The sequence below is a fragment of the Ciconia boyciana genome, chromosome 3 (genome assembly GCF_034638445.1).
Source record: "Ciconia boyciana chromosome 3, ASM3463844v1, whole genome shotgun sequence".
Taxonomy (NCBI): Eukaryota; Metazoa; Chordata; class Aves; order Ciconiiformes; family Ciconiidae; genus Ciconia; species Ciconia boyciana.
Window position 1 is genome coordinate 109,643,731 of NC_132936.1, and position 18,553 is coordinate 109,662,283.

The 18,553-nt window shown below is 41.3% G+C and overlaps 1 protein-coding gene across 8 annotated transcripts in view; it reads right to left on the reverse strand.

The window, feature by feature from the left end:
- The window catches only part of CDC42BPA (CDC42 binding protein kinase alpha), a 192,976-nt gene extending 182,323 nt beyond the window's left edge, over positions 1-10,653 (reverse strand). For 4 of the 8 annotated variants that reach the window (XR_012041682.1, XM_072857062.1, XM_072857061.1 and 1 more), the window contains exon 1: positions 9,180-10,134. Coding sequence is in view for 7 of the 8 variants with exons in the window: in XM_072857062.1 (XP_072713163.1) it covers positions 9,180-9,582 (403 nt within the window). In the remaining variant the exon portion in view is untranslated. Of the gene's footprint in view, positions 1-9,179; positions 10,137-10,175 lie in introns of those variants that run through there. The other 4 variants (XM_072857064.1, XM_072857059.1, XM_072857060.1 and 1 more) reach the window with 3 other exon arrangements.
- Positions 10,654-18,553: the final 7,900 nt, after the last annotated feature.

Genomic DNA, 18,553 nt, shown 5'->3' on the forward strand with positions numbered 1-18,553 from the left:
AACGACGTTAAGTTTTCTAAAAGTTGGGGGAAATAGAACAAAACTATTCCAAATGTGTTAATATAAGAATCCTTGTCTTTCAGTCACAAAATGTACAAGGAAAACTGTTTAAAGACATTGAGTGATACTATGACAATTACCACAAAACACACAAACACATCAATACTCTTCTTCCAAGGACTTGCCATCATCAAAATCAGACAGCTATTCTGAAGACCCTTATTCATGATTAGAAATTTTCTCATTGCAAGAAGAAAAGTTTTGGTAACTGTTATGGAAACAAAAAGGTTCTCTTAATTTTTACACCAAATATCTATCAGCAAAAGCTGGTAATGTCAAAATTTGGTTCAAAATTGTAGCTTCCTTGTATGTCAGAGGGAATCTGAGAGGCAGCCTCTAAACTTGGAGCACAGGAGCTACAGTAGGCGAAGCCACTGAAGTCTGGGCTGTGACAGTCCTAGCCCCCTCCTTTTGTACAAACACCAGTACGACCTCTTCACACAACCGGATCAACTGATTTCAGCACGTTTTTGCAGGGTTAGTTTCGACTGGATTATGTCCCTCTGCCCACGTAAGCACCAGCAAAACAGAGATCAGTGGATTTAGCCAGCCTTAAGACACCATCAAGTCAGTTCCCACCCAAAATAAAACCATCGAGTTACAATTAAAATACCAACTTCTATTTCCTCCTCCTCTTGTTACTATGTGTCCTGCAAAACATTCAAACAACACAGTGCTTTATTTACAAAAGGCAGCGTGGTAAAGGTGAAAGAGCTTTAATGAGCAAGAGCAGGAAATACCTTGGGACTATGGTATCCCCACAGCACGAACGACATTTTCTTAAACCACTTTGCAGTCATGTAACAAAAGTCATTGCCACCCTTCCTATCACTATTTTCCTATTTTAGTTTTAGGTATTAAAACGATAAAGCTATACTCTCACTTAAGTCTCTTCGTATTTAGACTACAGGAGTAAAACAGGTCACAGCTTCTTACTCGCAAGCCAGAACAAACAGCCCCAAGCTCTACAAGAGCTTACAAGTAGAAATGATTCGTGTTAGCAAATCAATTGATATGTACTGGATCTAATAAGAAATATACAGGGTGTTTATGGAAAATGCTGTGTGGGTGCACCTGTAGGTAAAGCCTGTGTGTATTTCTCCCACAGGTGACAACTTTGTTACCATTCTCCACACACAATCTCTATATTATGAACCTGACCAACAAAATCATGCAAGCTTGGGGATAACTGGGGAGAAACAAAGGAAAAACAAAATCCAGACCCAGAAACCAAGATTTTGGCCACAGGATGATCAGACTGACATATGGATATCCACATCGTATTGGAAAGACAAACGGAGATCTTGCTCAGATGAAAAGCAACAGAATGGAAGTGAGGAAGAAGAGAAGGAGGCCTCAGCTTAGAGAAGGTAAGTACATTAAAGCTTTGCTTTGGAATAACATTACCCGTGAAAAACACACAGAAAAGAAAGGAGGAAGAACTCAGAAAGGGAGACCTGCACGCCCTTCACCGCAGGTGAGGACACCTCACAAGCAGGACACACAAGCCTAAAATAAGGTAGGATTTTAAGATGAAAAGGATGAAACAAGGGCAACAGTGAGAGGGAATACTTTAAAAAAAGAAAAAAAAAGAATCACTTTACACAAAACTGCTCATGTACCCTCCACTCTGAGAACGAAGTACGTCCATGCTCCCGAGCTAAGACAACAGTCCTCCTCCAAGCCCAGACTTCTGAGACTGAAAAGAAACTGAACACAAGAGCAACAAAGTGTTGCTGGCCTAATCCCACAACGTTTGAAGGAAATGTAATTACTGTTATTAACATCTATGAATGCTTTTTCCCTCCCCTTTGGAATGCCACTCTAAACTCACCTAGTCTTTCTACAAAAAGAATTACCATACATTTCTACTAAATTGCTGAACAGAATATATTTAAAAGGTTGAGGTTTTTTTCCTCAAAATGGCATACAAAATACTGCAGTTCATAACATGTACAAGCTCCAGATCAAAAACTTTTCAAAAAGATGCAGAGAGAAGGTGCACTAAGAAGCGGATCCCTAAGAATAAAAGAAACCTACAATATTATGTAACAAAACTAATTTAAGTCAAACTGGAAGTCTGGATACGGATAAGGAAGAATTATGAAACACAAAGTCTTAGGAGTCTGGATACACCTCGTGGATTTTATCCATGGTGACCGCTAGTAAACCTAATTAGGCTGTATTACTAGAAATAAAGCAAACTGACCTGTCTGAATAGAAGATTTTTGCAGTTATTATTAAGCCCAATGTCATGTTTAAACTATTTGAAATAAAAATCTTGCAGTTAACAAAAGATTGCACATGACTGACCTAAATCACTTGCATTTTTTAAAGATTTTACTCCACATTAGTGGCATTCCCAAGCTTAATGAGGATTTTAGAAAAATAATGTGTTGAGGTAAGTTAGACCAGAGTAGAACAAAATATTCTAGTTGTTCAGCCAGAAAAGAAAATCAAATTAGACAAGTACAAATGCTTATGGAAGGAATGTCTGCTTTGCCAAAAGATAAAACTTAAGAGTCTAGGAGTTGGCCTTTTCTTTTAATTCTGTCTCAGCTACCCACTGTACCTTTTTTAGTCAGGTTTTACAGCTTGGCAACAGGACTAATTGCTTCTGGAAGTTTTCTGCGCAAATGGAGATGGTAAATTTTTTACAGTGTAAAAATAATTAGGGATGCTATGAATGGGTTAATCTTTTGCAAAGACACATCCAAGATAATTTACAGTGTCCACTTTCAGAAAATAATATGGGAAAAATAGTTTCCAGTATAGTAGCCTGGATCCACTCCGTATCCGGAAATTCTGTATTTGCAATTTATTCTCAATAAAATTTCAAAACAACACTGGCACTTGACTATCCAGCCACAGGTATGACTCAGAAGTGAAATTACTTTTATTTGCTGCTGCTATTCAGAATTCAAGCACTGATCTATGGGGGTAAGATAGAGCTTCAAAAAGAAAGGTAGTTTCTCTCGATCTTCGTCTAAAAAAAAAATAAAAAAATATGTGTATATATATATAAAACAAAGTATTAAACTATATTGGGCCAAATAAGCTCATTGTTCTTATAGCACAATATCCTTCTTTCAGTCAGCTGCGAACTAATAATATGCTACAGGTTATAAAAGAGTACGTCAATAAAGTTCAGGAGAGAAGTGCCAAAAGACAAGGACAGAGTTTAATCAGGTACACACACGCACAGCATCATACGCTACACAGAGATTAAGAATTCAAACACACCTTCAGCAGTACATTTTACAGTTATGATCATCCCACAAATAAACTATTGGATTAACCCTTTAACATGAAATGTCTTAGTAACAAGGAATTTATTGTGTTGTCATGGGGTTTATAATGCCCACTGAGCAGACTAACTCATATAATTGTATTTCTCCATTTGTCCCCATTAGACCAAAGCATGCTAGGAATTTCTGTACAAAATAAAGGCATTCCTAAAATTCCTGAAAATTAAGTATTAGTTAGCTTCCTATCTAAGCAAGTCTTACTCCTCTGCAATAAGGAGGACATCACTGACAGAAGTCAGTCAATCTAAATACACAAGCCCGAAAGCCTGTCAGGCAGCCTCTGAATACCTCTAAACTTCCCCAGCCCAAAAGAACAAAAACAACAAAAAAGAACATCCTCAAAAAAACTTAATTTTAAGTAAAAATAAGTTTAAAAAACTTGGTGTATTGCAAATGTGTTAAGAAACAAATGTGTTACAACGGGTTAATGCCTCACTCTACTGGAAACTGGCTTTAACCCTAATGCAAAACAAGTAGAATTAACTGGATTGTCTCACAGCTCATTTGATCACATCAGAACTGTTGATAAACTTACAGTAATTAGTTTCCTCTGTTCAAGACAAAAAGAAAAACTGATATAAATGTGGGAGAGGTCACAATTCAAAAGGTATAGTGGTTAAACACAGAGCTACCTAACAGTAAGGTCTGCACAGGCAACCATTCTCCTACGTATTTTCCTGCATTTTTTTTTCCTTCTTTTTCAAGTAATTTGGTATAAAACTACATGTCTATAAAAGCTGTTTACACAATACTCTGAAACATGGAGATTTGAAGGTCATTTCTATTTGACAGCATTGAAGAACCTCCTTCTCTCACCCCAATCAATAAAAAGCATTTAATTGTTAGCTGCAGCTATGTAACAGAAACAACGTTTTACATAAAATAAGCAGTAAAGTGTTATCGTAAATAATGACAGAAATTTGTGTGTCAAGAATGCCACAATGACTTCTACATAGATGGATCCCCATACCTCCATATACCTCAGCTGTAGGCAACAAAACAACTCACATTTAAAATTAGGCATATGCTTAAGCACATTAAGTGGCCTTGACATTTAGGACACTCATTCTTTCTCAAAAAGAATTTAATAACTGTTTTTGCTTGTGTCAATCAGACCAAGAAGTATTCCCAGTTTTATGACTATAATAACAAAAAAACCCAATGATAATTCCTAAAATGTAATTTTTTTTTTTTAAAAAATGTATTTCTCATGGGTTAGATTGTACTAAGCACCAAAGTCTACTTTAAAAAAAAATAAAGAACACAAAGAAGTTGAGTGGTAAGTCTTTTACTGCTCTCTCTGCTAAGAATAGGACCTAAATGAAGGATTATTTTTTTAACAGTCTATTTTGAAAACAAAATATAAGCAACTCATAGCTGAAAATACCTGTGATTTCTTTCATGACCTACAAACAGATGAACAACACAGAAGAGGTGCAGGAATCTAGAGGCAAGAACCTAGCTTGAAAATGGCCGTACCATTTTTTCTTAAGAAAAAACAGGAGGGAGGGGGAGAGAGAGAGAGAGAGATTGCCAGAAAGGAAACACAGACAACATCTCCGAAACTCTGTCTTGAAAAAAAATAGGTTTATGGACGTAGAACCATTTTTAATGTCCAGAAGAGATGTTGCACATCTGAATGACAGAAGTATGAGACCAATGATGACAGTCTAGTCTATGACCATATCAGCACTGCATCAACACCACAACATTTCAGTTCTCCTAGAGCTGAAACGAGAACAGTTTAATCCATCTTCCAAAGCTTCCTTTGGTAGAAAACAAAACGAACACAAAAACCACTAAAGGACAGTTTGCATTTTCCCTACAAGAGAACAGATTCAATCAAGTCACTGACCTCCCCATACTATTGGTAGTGCTCTCCATCTTCCCTCCCTTATATCTCCACACATTTTTAAGTTTATTTAGTTTTCTTTCATGCATCCTAAATAACATTGTTCTAGTTTCTTTTTAAAAATAATTCAAATTGAAGCCATTGTAAAGGAAGTTTTCCCAGAACAAAAAGATCTCTAAAAGCTTATTTCTATCACTATATTTTTCTTTCAAGTTCAACTTATCAGCCCTTCATTACCGCCCTTACAGTCTTGAGTCACTGTGGCAACTCATACACATGTAGAAAAGAAAAAGCAAAATGCTTGGAATTCTCAATAGCTTTTTCTGGTAAGCTCCAGTTGCTATAATTAGACAATACCTTTTCTGAATCACAAATACAACTATCAATAGAGATAAAAATGAAAACTAGCATCAAATACATGGAACAAACCAAATCTAAATTATCCAGTTCCCTCCCATCATCTCAAAACGTGCCCCGATTTAACCCTCAGAACTCAAGTACACCAGTTGTTTCCATGCTTGTCTTTGCATATAAAATACCTATGTAAAATAAAAAACAAACTCAAATCATCTTATTCGCATGTCACAAAACTAATAATGTATAAAAATAGGGAAAGTAATTATGTTTTCACTTTAAGTAAAAAAAAAGCATTTTAGAAGTAATGCAGATTCTAAATCACAAAATAATTAACCTGACACTTCAAACCAGTCTAATGTCATTTCAAGCACCTCAAAAAGACTGAAAACCTACCAAAATGTAAAACTCAACTTCACATTGCAGAGACTTTACTTTCTTTACTTGCTGAGTTAAACTTTAACATTAAACCAGAACAAAAGATGAACAACCAGTTCAGATGCTCAACTGTTTCACCCTGCTTCATTTTTTAATAAATTATAGATCTAGATAACAAGTTCATAAAATAGTCCTAAAAGATCCAAGGACTGGAACATGAAGCTTCTTAGTTCCCCTAAATATAGCAGCAGTCACATGGCTGTCACTAAGACCACATTAGCTTTTCCATGCTAGAATACCTCCTAAACCTTTCCCCCCAAAATTTAGATTGTGCTATGAATATTCAGTCTTACATGAAATATAGCATGTAACTTATCAGACCTAGAACAGCTTAAATAAAAACAGGCATCCATGTACACCCCCGCCAAAAAAACCCCACCCCAAAACTCCCACAAAACCAAACAGTAGCACCTCAAAACTGCACCAATGAAAAGCAAGAAAAAATTATTTGCTGTTGTGCTCAACAGGAGTCTATGACCACCAAACAGCTATTTATTAGCCTTTTCTTAAAAATAACTAGCTATATAAATAAACCTTATTTCCTTCTAGAAAGAATAATTTAAAAAAGCAGTTTAAGCTTAAGACGATGAACAGTTCTCAGGAATAAATTTGTACTTTGTAATTTGTAAATGCACAAACATACCAGTTCATACCATTCCAAAATCAGTTCCAATAATTTCAGATTGCACTCTTCATAGTAATAAAGCTAATTTGTGGATGCTTGGCATAAACCCACAAAATGTCCTTCCAAGACAGCAACTGACACCCACCAGTAGATATACCAGGCACCAAGTTTTATTTCACTGATGGGAAAAATAAATTAATAGACACTATTTTATACGGTACATTCAAAACTAAGAGTGCTTCACATACAGCAGCTTTCAGAACTCCCTGGTGTAAAATCGGTGGTATTTTCCCTACTGTTCAAACAGGGAAGCTGAAAAAAAAAAAACGAGCTGAAAGCACTTCAGCACTGACTCACTGAGGGAAGCAGGGGCAGAGCCTACCATTTCTGGCTGCCAGCCTCCCACTTCTGCCACTACTCGGCACATCTCCGACTTTAAAACCACATATAACCTCTTTGTAATCAACCACTTGCATTTTTTCCCCTTTTGGGGAGAGAGATATGCGAGGTCACGATTATATCAAAGAACAGGGTACCCTCCATAACTTCAATGCACCCAAGCACTGGAGGGTACGCTACCTCTATAAGAACCTAATTTTGCCAACCCGCTGATCTCAACAGAAATGCCAGAGACCGCTACTTTCACTAGGAGGGCTGGCTTTCAGAAGAGACAATTCATGTGAGTGTTTGCAGGATAAAGACATCATTCACATAGACACTTCCAATGGCAGGTACAAGAAACCGTTGCTCTTGCATTTCACCTCACAAACCCTCTTGAAAAAATTCCCAGGGTAGAAGTCCAGTTAGCAGAGCTGGGAGCAGAGGACTCAGGCAACTCAGCCTTCAAAACGGGAGGAACTGGTCTCATCTGAAGCTTGAGAGTCCTGCTAAGGCACAGTTGGAGCATGAGAGCGGAAAAGTAGCAAGAAAAACAGCCCATCAAGAAACCTTATTCCAGCCTTTCCAAAACAGTGTACTATTTCCATTAGCAGCCTGTAAAATTTATTATAGAAATCTTCGGGTACTGTCAGAGCCTTGGAATGATGCATTTATCTATCAAACAACTACCACCGAATGCACCAGCACCCAACATGATGGGTCCCAAACACACCATTACTCTGATCATATTAATATGGTTAACTTTTTAAATTATTATTATTATTTACAGGATATCAGCTGGCTAGATCCACTACAGGCTACACTAAGTTCTCGCATACAAAATACCCTTGGAACCACCATATCTTCCCAGACTTTCACAGCATCTGTATGCCACAGTGACAGTTTTAGAGGGAAGGTTCTTCAGAAGTACTTTTAATTACTATTTCCTCCTTAGCTACAACGCATTAATTATAGCCTGTTCCTCCAGATAATAAGAAAACAAAGACCAGTGCAATATGAACAGTACAAGAAACTTAATTAATGAGTCAGATGTCCTTTAGATGTCAGTATGACCACAGTGAGGAGCATGAAAATAAAACACACACATATCAGCCTCAAGTTGTTAGATCAGTTATCAAAACAATGTCTTTCCTCAGTGACTTCATTATGAAGAGCTCAACCAGCTAATTAATCAAATGCCTGTTAGGCGTTTTGAAAATGTGCTTTTTTTTTTTCTTTTTAATAAAGAAGCCCTGCTGATGTATTTATTACAAAGCAAACGTGGTAAATGGTTCTGCATGTAAATGCAGAAGTGCAGCATGACTTTGAAGTTTGAAGGTCAGATACAGTAACCGTTCTCATCAAGGTTCTTATGTCAGACCACATCTTCTGTTTTGCATCTATGTTTAGGAAGAGGAAGAAAACGAATTAAAACCATAGAGACAACCAGTTCTGTGACAACTTAAGAAGAACCGGAACGCTGTCATTCACCTGTTTTCATTTAAAAATCTGCAAATACCCTGTCTCCCCAAAACAAAGAAAGAAAATGGAAAGGGTGCTGGGGGGACACACAATTTCATTCTGCTTTTCAACTTTGTTTTCCTCATCAGGAAAATCAGTCTAAGTCAGCAATGATTTTCTGTTAAAGAAGAGAATGTCATTTTCTCCATTTTCACAGACATTTCAAACCCATACCATTTAAGAGAGCTGGAGGATTTTCTTGTTGATCAACATCTTATATTTTAAAGCAGTATAGATTTGACTGCAGATGCAAATCAGAGGATTGTGTACTGATCTTTTTTTCAAGCATCAGAGAATTTATCCCTCACCCTTCTATGTTCCCAGCAGCTTTAGGATACAAAACTCAACAGCTGGGCCTGAAGGCAAAACAAATATGCCTCATGTACCAGAGTCTGACCCATGTCAAAAAAGAAAAAAAAAAAAAGAATAATACATGTTCAACACGTATACGTCAAAGACGAATAACCGATATGGATTTCTTTTTAGCACCACCACCATGTTTAAATACAGTAAAACTGGTAACACTTCCCAGTAAAACACCGAGTTATAAACAATCCCCTCTTACACATAAATAACAGAGACATTATACAAAGCAGACAGGAACATGGACGGATGTACACAAAATAAACACATTCAAACTTACCCCACTCTAGATACTCAAGGATGTTCTTCTCTCTTCTCAGAGGGGAATTATTACATTCATCGTAAAGGCAGATGAGTATATCCAGCAAGGTTTCCACACTGAAGCATTGCCCATTAGTCTGAGTTGGCCCATCCAAAATAAACTGCTCCAACTGCTTCAAACGCACTTCTCCAGACATGGTTGTTTCAGTTTGCATTGGGGTTTCTTTTTTAATGATTATTATTACTTTGCCAAAAAACAACAACAAAAAAATAAAACAAAAAAATCTTTTGAGGGTTTTGTTGTTTAAAAAGAAGTCAACGGTATTTTTAGCAAGTGTCAAACTCTGGCGGTGCTTAATTTCCAGCCCACCTCGGTGTTCCCAGCCTGAAACTAAACCCTCGCGAGTTTCAGACACACACATATAGTGTGCATATCTGTGTATACATAGTTTTTAAGACAAGAAAATAGTTATCCTAAAAAAAAAATCTTTTAATATGCTTAATAAGAAGGAAAAAAAATATATATGGCCACTCCTGATGCGTTAATAATAATAATAATTGCACTCAAATTCAACCGAGGCTGACTGACACCGATTCCACCATGCGTGCACAGGCATACGCACTTATATATTTAAAAAGGTCTTCTCCTTCATTCAAAATGCAGATCATGCAACACGATCCTGAGAGGAGCCCCACCGCATCATTAAAGAGCCCCCTTCGGCTCGCACCAGCGTTCCACTTCCCAGAACGGATGGGAAGGGAAAAACGTATGTATTTATACGCCCGAAAGGAAGAAGAGAACAGGGCGCACACCGGCGGGGAGGGAGGGAGGGGGCCGCGCAGCCCCGCCGCCCCCGCCGCCGCCTCCCCGGCCCCGGCCGCGGCCCCGGCGGGCAGCGCCTCGGCGGCCACCGCGCCCGCCGTGGGGGTGGGGCGCAGGTCCCCCCGGCCGCCCCTCCTCAGGGCGCAGCCACGTCCTGCCCCGGGCAGCCTTTCCCTTCCTCCTCCTCCTTACCGAGTCTCCTTTTAAGGCTTTTCAGTGATTCAAAAAAACTAAAGTCTTCATCGTCGCCCCCTTCTCCTCCGCTGCGCCAAGGGGCGGCGGGCGGGACGCGCGCCCCTACACACCGGCACCGCCGCGGGGCGGCTGGGAAGCGCTCCGAGCCCTGTCAAATCCTTCCCATGGCTGCTGCTGCGGCGACGGCGCCCTCCTTCTCCTTCTCCTTCTCCGGGTGCGCGTCCTGGGGCGGAGGGAAAACGCCGGCGTCCCCGCTCCGGCCGCGCGCTGCGGGCCGGGAGGCCCCGGCGGCAGCGGCTTCACTCCCGGCGGCGAGATGCTCTCCCGGCTTCGCCCCCCCGGGCAAAGGGCATCCTCCCGCGGTGCGTGTGTGTGTGTGTGTGGGATGTGTGTGCGTGCGTGCGCGGAGCGGCGGGGAGGGGTAACGGCGGCGCCCTCCCTCCCTCCCTCCCTCCCCTCCGCTTCCGCGCCCTCCTCTCCCCCGCCGCTCCCTCCTTCCCTCTCTCCCTCCCTCCCGCGGTCACACGGAGCAGCAGCCGCCGCCGCCGAGCTCGCAGCAGCCCAACATGGCGGCCGCGGCGGGGGGGAACCGCCGCCGAGCGCCGCCGCAGCGCGGGGAGCCGAGCCCGGGGCCGCCGCTACTGATGGGATTGAGGGGAGGAGGGGGGTGCTGCAGCAGGGAATGCAGGGATACGGGCGGACCGAGGTGGAGGGGAGGGAGGGATGGAGAGAGGGAGGGAGGAGGCTGCCGCGCAACGCCCCGCGGGCTGCGGCCGCCGGCGGGCTGGGCTGGGCTGCCCCGAGCCGACCCACCCGCCAGGCCGGGGGTCCCTCCGGGCCTTCCCCCCTCGCTGAGGGGAGCCGCCTCCCCGCTTCGGCCCTCAGCCGCCGCCGTTCCCCCGCCGCGGGCCGCCCCCGGCTCGGTTCCCCTCAGCCACCCCCTCCGCCCTGCCGGCTCGTCTCCCCGGCAATTACGCCTTTCATTAAAAAGCACAGCCTCATTAAGGCCGAAGGGGAGGGGGAGCAGTACCCTGCCTGGTGTTTCATTTCCACGCTTATCTCTGCCGAGCCTTTTAGCATCGAGCTCCAGGTGCGAACACAGGCCCCGTCTGCCTCACACTTCGACGACTAAAAACGTGACAGAAAATGCGGTGGTTCGTGGCGGTTACAGCCCCGCCCGTGAAGTGCCTTCCCTCCCCGAGGAGCACGCTGGGCCACCCCAGCACCCACGGGTGGAAGAAGCTCGTTCGGCGCTGAAACGGGGCCGCCTCCGGGGTGGAAAATGGCAGCTGCCTGGCAGCACACGGTGGCAGTTCTCCTCTCAAAAGGTGTACGGGATGTGGTGGTGTGCTCAGGCTACCGTGCGGGATTAAATGTCATCTGTAAGTCAGACCGTAACTTCAGTTTGTCCTTCCTCAGAAGTCAGGTGAAAGGGGAGGAAGGCAGCGCAGCCCCCAAGGGTCACTGGCCATAGTTCAGCGTTCTCCAAAAGCCCGCCGAGTCCTGCGTCTGCTGGAGCTCCAGGGAGGGAAACAGCTCAGGCATCTGCTTCCTCAGTTCAATAACCAACAGAAGACCTTTATCTGGGTTTTGCCATAACAAGCATCTATATAATACTTTTTTTAAACCGGTCTTTTTACCAGCTGATATAAAACATCAACAGCCTTATATATGCATGAAGATGAAATACACAATATGATTAAACGAGTCCGATATCCTTGTTCAGAGTTGCTCAACTATATATAAACTTACTGGTGCGAAGCTAGAGAGGACAGCGACTCCCACCCTGTGCGAGTGAAAAGGCAGAGCGGGCGGGCTGTGGGGCTGGGAAGAGTCTGCTTTCTGTCGGTGAGCATGGGAAGGGCATCCACCAGCTTGGGCAACGGCCTTTCAAAGGAAGAAGCTCTCCTGCCTACTCTTGGCGAGTGAAGAAATGTGCAGAGAATTTAATTCCAAAAGCTTTTTATGCAGAAAGCCTCCAAGAAATACTGTTAGGAGCTACTAAAAGTGTAAGTGAGCTTGTGATGGGTAGAAGATAGGATTAAACTGAGAAGACGGGGACAAGGAAAGGGTTCCCTCCCTGGGCTGGGGTACACCCTTGGTATGACAAGAGCCCTGTGCAAGGATCTGGGGTGCTGCTGGTCCTTGTCTACTAAAGATTTTGTTGAACGAGTCGTCGCAGTGTCTCCATGGTAGGAGCCCGCTCCGAAGCTGTGGCACACAGGCACTTTTACAGCTAGAGTAAGGTATTTCCTGCTGGCTTTCTGTTGAACTTGTGGAAATCGGGATTGAAGCTGGGGGTGGGGGACGCCTGATGACAGCAATAAAAATAAATTGCTATTGCTGGGGTAGGTGGACCAGATCAGATAGCACTTCCTATAGGGGTTGGAGACACGTCAGCCAAGTTCATCCTGAACATACATTAACCATTAATAGCATTGCAGAGGGAAAAGGGAGAACACAAAGAGTTAAAGGAATGTTAGCTCCTTGGACTTTGGCACCACTTGGTAGGGAAGTGAACTAAAGAACCGCTGCCAGAGATATGATGGGTGTGGATATTTCACTTATTTACTTATGCCACTGTGTTTTCCTCAGCCAATAATAAAGTCTTTCCTTGTTTCAATTGCAGACCAAGTGTTTGCAAACAAAGAAGGATACCTAGCAAAGGCACCCACTTTCCCTATATTTCTGGTTTTAAAGCTGAACCCTTGTTTCTGTCAGCACCAGTTGACAGAAATTGCACATCAAGCCAGTTCTTTTCAGCATGCTTTCAGCTCGAGTGAGGCTACAAGAGGCATATGACACATTTTTCTATTAAAACCGTGCTATGTAAGCTGCAGCTGAACACAAAAAAAGGGAATTATTTTTTCTCTACTCATTTGATAGCCTGTCCAAAAATATATAGGTGGTCCCCACAACAACTGGTGATACGCCCACTGGGCTGTAGTTAGCTGTCCTGTCACAGAAGCTGTGAGGAACAGGTAATACCAACAATGACTGGTGGCATTTTTATTTGCTGGGAATTATCTATGTACCAGATGAGTAATTCTCACAATACCCCCATGGGATGGAAAAATATTTTCTCTGTTTTATAAGAAAGACTGCAAGAGAGACTTTAGTCCAGAATATTTAGAAAACCAACAAAGGAACTTAGTGTAACACTAAGATATTCCTTCCCTCTTGTATATTCTGTCACTAAGACAGACCGTGTCCTAAAAATACACCCAAGTTGTGCAAACATACCCCAGTATCTTTCATAATTATCATGTGTTTGTTTCACCCCATTCTTATTTTAATAATATCACAGTAATATTTGTTTCTTATTGCTTAGCTTTACAAATGTTTACAGTACCTAAAAAGTAACTAATGATAATAAGGAATTTGTATCTTATTATAAATTAAGCAAACTGATAGCAACACAGCTAGAATAGTGGGAAATGAGGAGGATGCAGTTGAAACACTATAGTTTATGTATTAACGTGTATGTTGAGTGTTGCAGTACTTAATGTCAGTATAATAGAGTAAACAGCCTTTTCTCTCCAGGGACATGAGGTTTGTTGTTTTGGGTGAAATATTGCAGATAATCTGCTTTTGGCACGCAAACCATTTCTAAAGTCATAGAATCATAGAATCATTTAGGTTGAAAAAGACCTTTAAGATCATCGAGTCCAACCGTTAACTTAGCGCTGCCAAGTCCACCACTAAACCATGTCCCTAAGCACCACATCTACACGCCTTTTAAATACCTCCAGGGATGGTGACTAAGCCACTTCCCTGGGCAGCCTGGTCCAATGCTTGACAACCCTTTTGGTGAAGAACTTTTTCCTAATATCCCATCTAAACCTCCCCTGGTGTAACTTGAGGCCATTTCCTCTTGTCCTCTTGATACTTGGGAGAAGAGACCAACACCCAAGTCGAGGGGGATCCCATACGCTTCCCCTAAAGATGAATGGTAGATCTGTTACATGTTTAGGGACAAGTACTCAAGAGTGGCCTTTATATGTCGACAAGATTTTGCATCCAGGCTTTTCTGTTCTCCAAAACTTCACTTTGTAGACATACATTGTTTTTACTGACACAGCAGTTCATCTCCTGAAGAAAATTTGGGCACTACTCTATGCAAAAACAGTACCAGCACCCAATTTAGAGAGCGTGTGTTTAGACACATGATGGTACCATTTGGAAGGGGGTCCTACAGCTGTCATCTGAACTATAGTGATAACTTAGGTTATTATAAGAGATTGCAGGTAACTAAAGACAGAGAGAGCACACATTGGTTGCACTCTAGGATGACACTGAAGACTTGCATGTGTGAAGTGAGCAAAACTTGTTCTAGTATCTGTAGCATGGTAGTTTCACATAAATCTTACTACTGGGGTAAACTTAATCCCAGCGGACAGAGAGGTCTCTTCACTGAAACTAATGACTATCACAGAATTAAATTAGTCTCAGGACCTATTATAATGCATTTAGTAACATGCTTTAATGTTTTTAAAGACTTGTAAATCTATTGTTCTTTTCCTCTCTGTCTTGTCAAGACCTATTTCTCCTGTGAGGTCTACAGACAAGTCTAAGTACAAGCACTAAATGGTACCTGGCAAAATTAATGCTTATTTACCTAATCCCAAAACAATGATCATAAATGTGTATGCATATATAGATATTGTAAATATGGAATTATCTTTCTCTTCCCTCGTGCTTCTTTTATTGGTCTTTAGAGTCTTATTTATAGTCTTAACAATTTTCTGTGAATGGCTGAACTGACTAATTTTACCTCAGAGACAAATTGCATCATACTGATCTCACTTCACTGGTTCTGTATCGGCCTCACTCCCCTGGTTTTAGTCTTCATTTAAAACTAACGAGAACATGGCCACCACCAGGATACAATTTTCTGTGAAGACATGAAGTGCTTTTTGCCCTGCTGAAGTGTCCAGGGGTGCTGTGCTGTGAACAGAAACAAGATAGCCTCTCTGTTTAAGGAAGAGGAGAGGAAGCAAAGAAATTACATTTATAACTGCATGAAATTGCTATTAGTTTGAATCCTGCTTTTATGATGCAAACTAGGAATTGACCGAAATCACGTCTCATGCTGGCCTCCAAACAGGACCCTGTTTGCACTCTGACAATGCTGTTTCATCTCTCGATATGTCGTTTTTTCTTGTAAAAGTGAGACCAAGTCTGCCAAAGCTCCTAGGGATGCTGTAAAGCTTAATTAGTGTCTGTGTAGCAATCTGAGATTCTTTTTACTTTCCTTTCTTCAGTAACATAAATCTAAGACTGTTCTTTTATTTTCTTTTCTCTCTTGTTTTTGTAGTCTATAATGTCTGCAACTTTTTAAGCCTTTAGGCCCTCCATAGTCCAGTTCTCTCCTGTGGATTCCTCTATCTATGCTGAAGTTTTCTTCCACTGTCTGCTGAATCTGTTACCCATGTTATGCCACCTTTGAAAGTATCCTCAAGATACTTCAGTCCCTTAAACAAAGCTATTTAATGAGGTAGAACTCTTCCAGGTCAAGTGGCTTTTCAAACTGAAGAGTTCTCAGGAAGACCGTGTATTTATTTGTGAAACTGGATGGATGCAAATTTCTGCCACCGCCACACAAGGCACAGCAAGAAAATCCATTGATTCAAAAGAAAAGTGGATACATTTGCATTATTTGGCTGATGCCTATACAAAACTAGTGTTGCTCATCTTACAATTGCAATAACTCGGCATGAGGGCTACTTCTAAACCTACTCCCTTTGCAATGTTTCATAGTTTCTACTGATCATAATCAAGGCTTTTGATATCTGTTCCTCTAAAACTAGTGCCTCTTCTTCTGGTGAACACTCAATACTGTGTTATGGATTTTTTTTAAAAAAGGGTATACTTAGAGATGAATGCAGTGAGGACCTAACTGTGAAAGTGATTTTTAAAAAAATGCAATGAGCTGCTACTGTCATATAAGTAACAATGATGGAAGAGGCGAGGAATGAGGAAACTTGTGACTAAGAGATCTTTGACAGGGGAATGAAACAGAATGAAGTGAGGAAAAATGGGATAGAGTGGAGAGAGGGAAGGAGAGTGATTATTAATTTGGAGATCATATGGGAAGGGAGAGTGATTTAGAAAGGGGAAGCCAAGGGCAGAGAGTTTGGCAAGAGAGTGGGAGGGAAGCCTGTGAAGAGGGAGAGGGGGATAAAAAACCATTATTTTTAAAAAACAGCAAATTCTGCAATTAGATGAAAACAAGCCCAGCAAGAAGCATAATTTGGAATGTGAGCCCAGGGTGGATTGAGTGGGATTAGCTTTACGTCAGAGAAGGGCTCAGAGTGCCCAGCTCATTACAAAAGGGAGTGCGAGAGATCACACACTGATCTCAATTTCCCCAAGGCTGTGGAGTTTTCAGATTAGAAGTCTGACCTATTCAGTTTTTGTTTTAAAGTAGTATTTTGGTTTATTTGAATTTTAATTGAGAGAACATTGATATATTGAAAACAGTGGTGCCTCTATTTTATGTGTTATTTATTTTTAACTTTAAAATTGCAAAACAGCAACAAGGCTCTAAAATATGTATTTCAATGGGAAAATTGATACAGTCAATGATGACAGTTGCAATTCAGGCAGAAGTCAGTGTTTTAATCAGAGATAGGACACAATGCAAAGTGTTTAATCAGAGATAGGACACATCCATCATGGTCTGTAGTTTGAAATCACAATACTGTGGCTTATCGACAATTGGCATTTTTAGTTTGTTTGCTAAATTTTATTTAGATGGGGAAGCAGCAACCCCATCTTTCTCTTCAAGGATTGAATTTGTAATCAGCCATCACATTTTAAGCAGGTGATGGCAATGGTGCAGCTAACAATGGCTAGAAACCAGCACCTTTATTATTTGCCAGTACAACATTTTGTGGATTGATTCCTTCTGCGGTGAAAACTAATGGAAAAATGAAGTGCTCTGCAAAACTTGAGAGACTTGTGGAAAGCATTTGTTGTAAATAAAGACCTCTTGCCACTCAGCAGGTAACTTAAGGTCACCTCCCAAGGAGAATAAAATCTTGAAGAGAAATGGGCAATGGAAGACGATTTCAAAATGTTATGCAGTGTTCAGTCATGATCCCACTCAAGCCAATGCCAAAAAAGCTTCCTTGATCTCAGCAAGAACATAAGTGAACTCATAATTCCTTCTGAAACAAACAAAACTCTTTGGACTCGGATTTATGAATAATGAGAGTGGTTTATATCTTTGCACAATGTCAACCATTTTTCTTTTAAAACTGTCAGTGTACAAATTAAGAGGATTTAATTATATGGAAAGGTTAGAAGTGTGATTCCAAGTATTTTTTGAGGTAGAGAAAGACAAATATTTGTACTAGTTTAATCAAAAGTGTGAACATAACACTGGCTCGGATCCTCATGTGTGGATAGCAAGGCCTGTGCACTGGATATAATTGTACTTGTGGAAGGAGCTGCTGGCCAGTTGTACAGCTTCATTTTGTTAATAGTGCTCCCTTGGTGAAGGTAACCTTTCTTACAGAAGTGAGAGCAGATCTGCTAGCATGAGTGCTCCCTACATGCATCAGTGCAAGAGAGCGAGGTTAGCAATGAATCACTATGTAATTGTTTAAAGTAACCCAGTTCACCTTGGCTGAAATAAGTTGGGGCTCACTTAGTCCTCCGAAGACATTGAAAGGAGGGACAGTCTCCATCAGCTGGACAAAGACAAGCATCAGAGACGGGGTTGGGGACAATAACCTCTCCTAATGGGGCACGCATGGGTCAGGAAGAGGACGTTGCTCTACAGTCACAGTCATTCAGCTGGGGAGAATTACAGACTTACAGTGAAATTTTCTTAAGGCAGGAGTGTTACTATAGACTGCATTAATTCAACTCAATCAATCAAACTGAAGACAAGAACTAAAAATACTAATTAAAAGTAAATATTTCCAATCAGAGTAATTTTTAACAACTCGTAACTTGAAAGTCATTTGGCTGATTTTCCTCAGTTTTTGCAAAAGTGACTAAAATACACCTGGCAAGCTTCAGACTCAAGCCGCTTTCCAAGCCAAAGTTATGATGAAGGAATGGAAATAGGGTGCTATAACGGAAGCTAGCTTCAGCTTTAACCACAGAGATGTTGCTGCCTCCCCTTAACATCCCCAAGCTATGCCAAAGCACACAGTAAGTGAACTAAAATCATCACGTAAAATGGAATGTTTGTAAAACTTTAGTCAAGTAATCTATTTATCTGTCATAGAAACATTAATCACAATACAGCTATATATCAAACCTTTTCTTCTCCAGACATGGAGACCAGCACAGTTTTCCCAGAAGACCGATGATTTCTGTGTGTGGTGCACCAGGAGGAAGCAAGGTCCAGCTACTTTCAT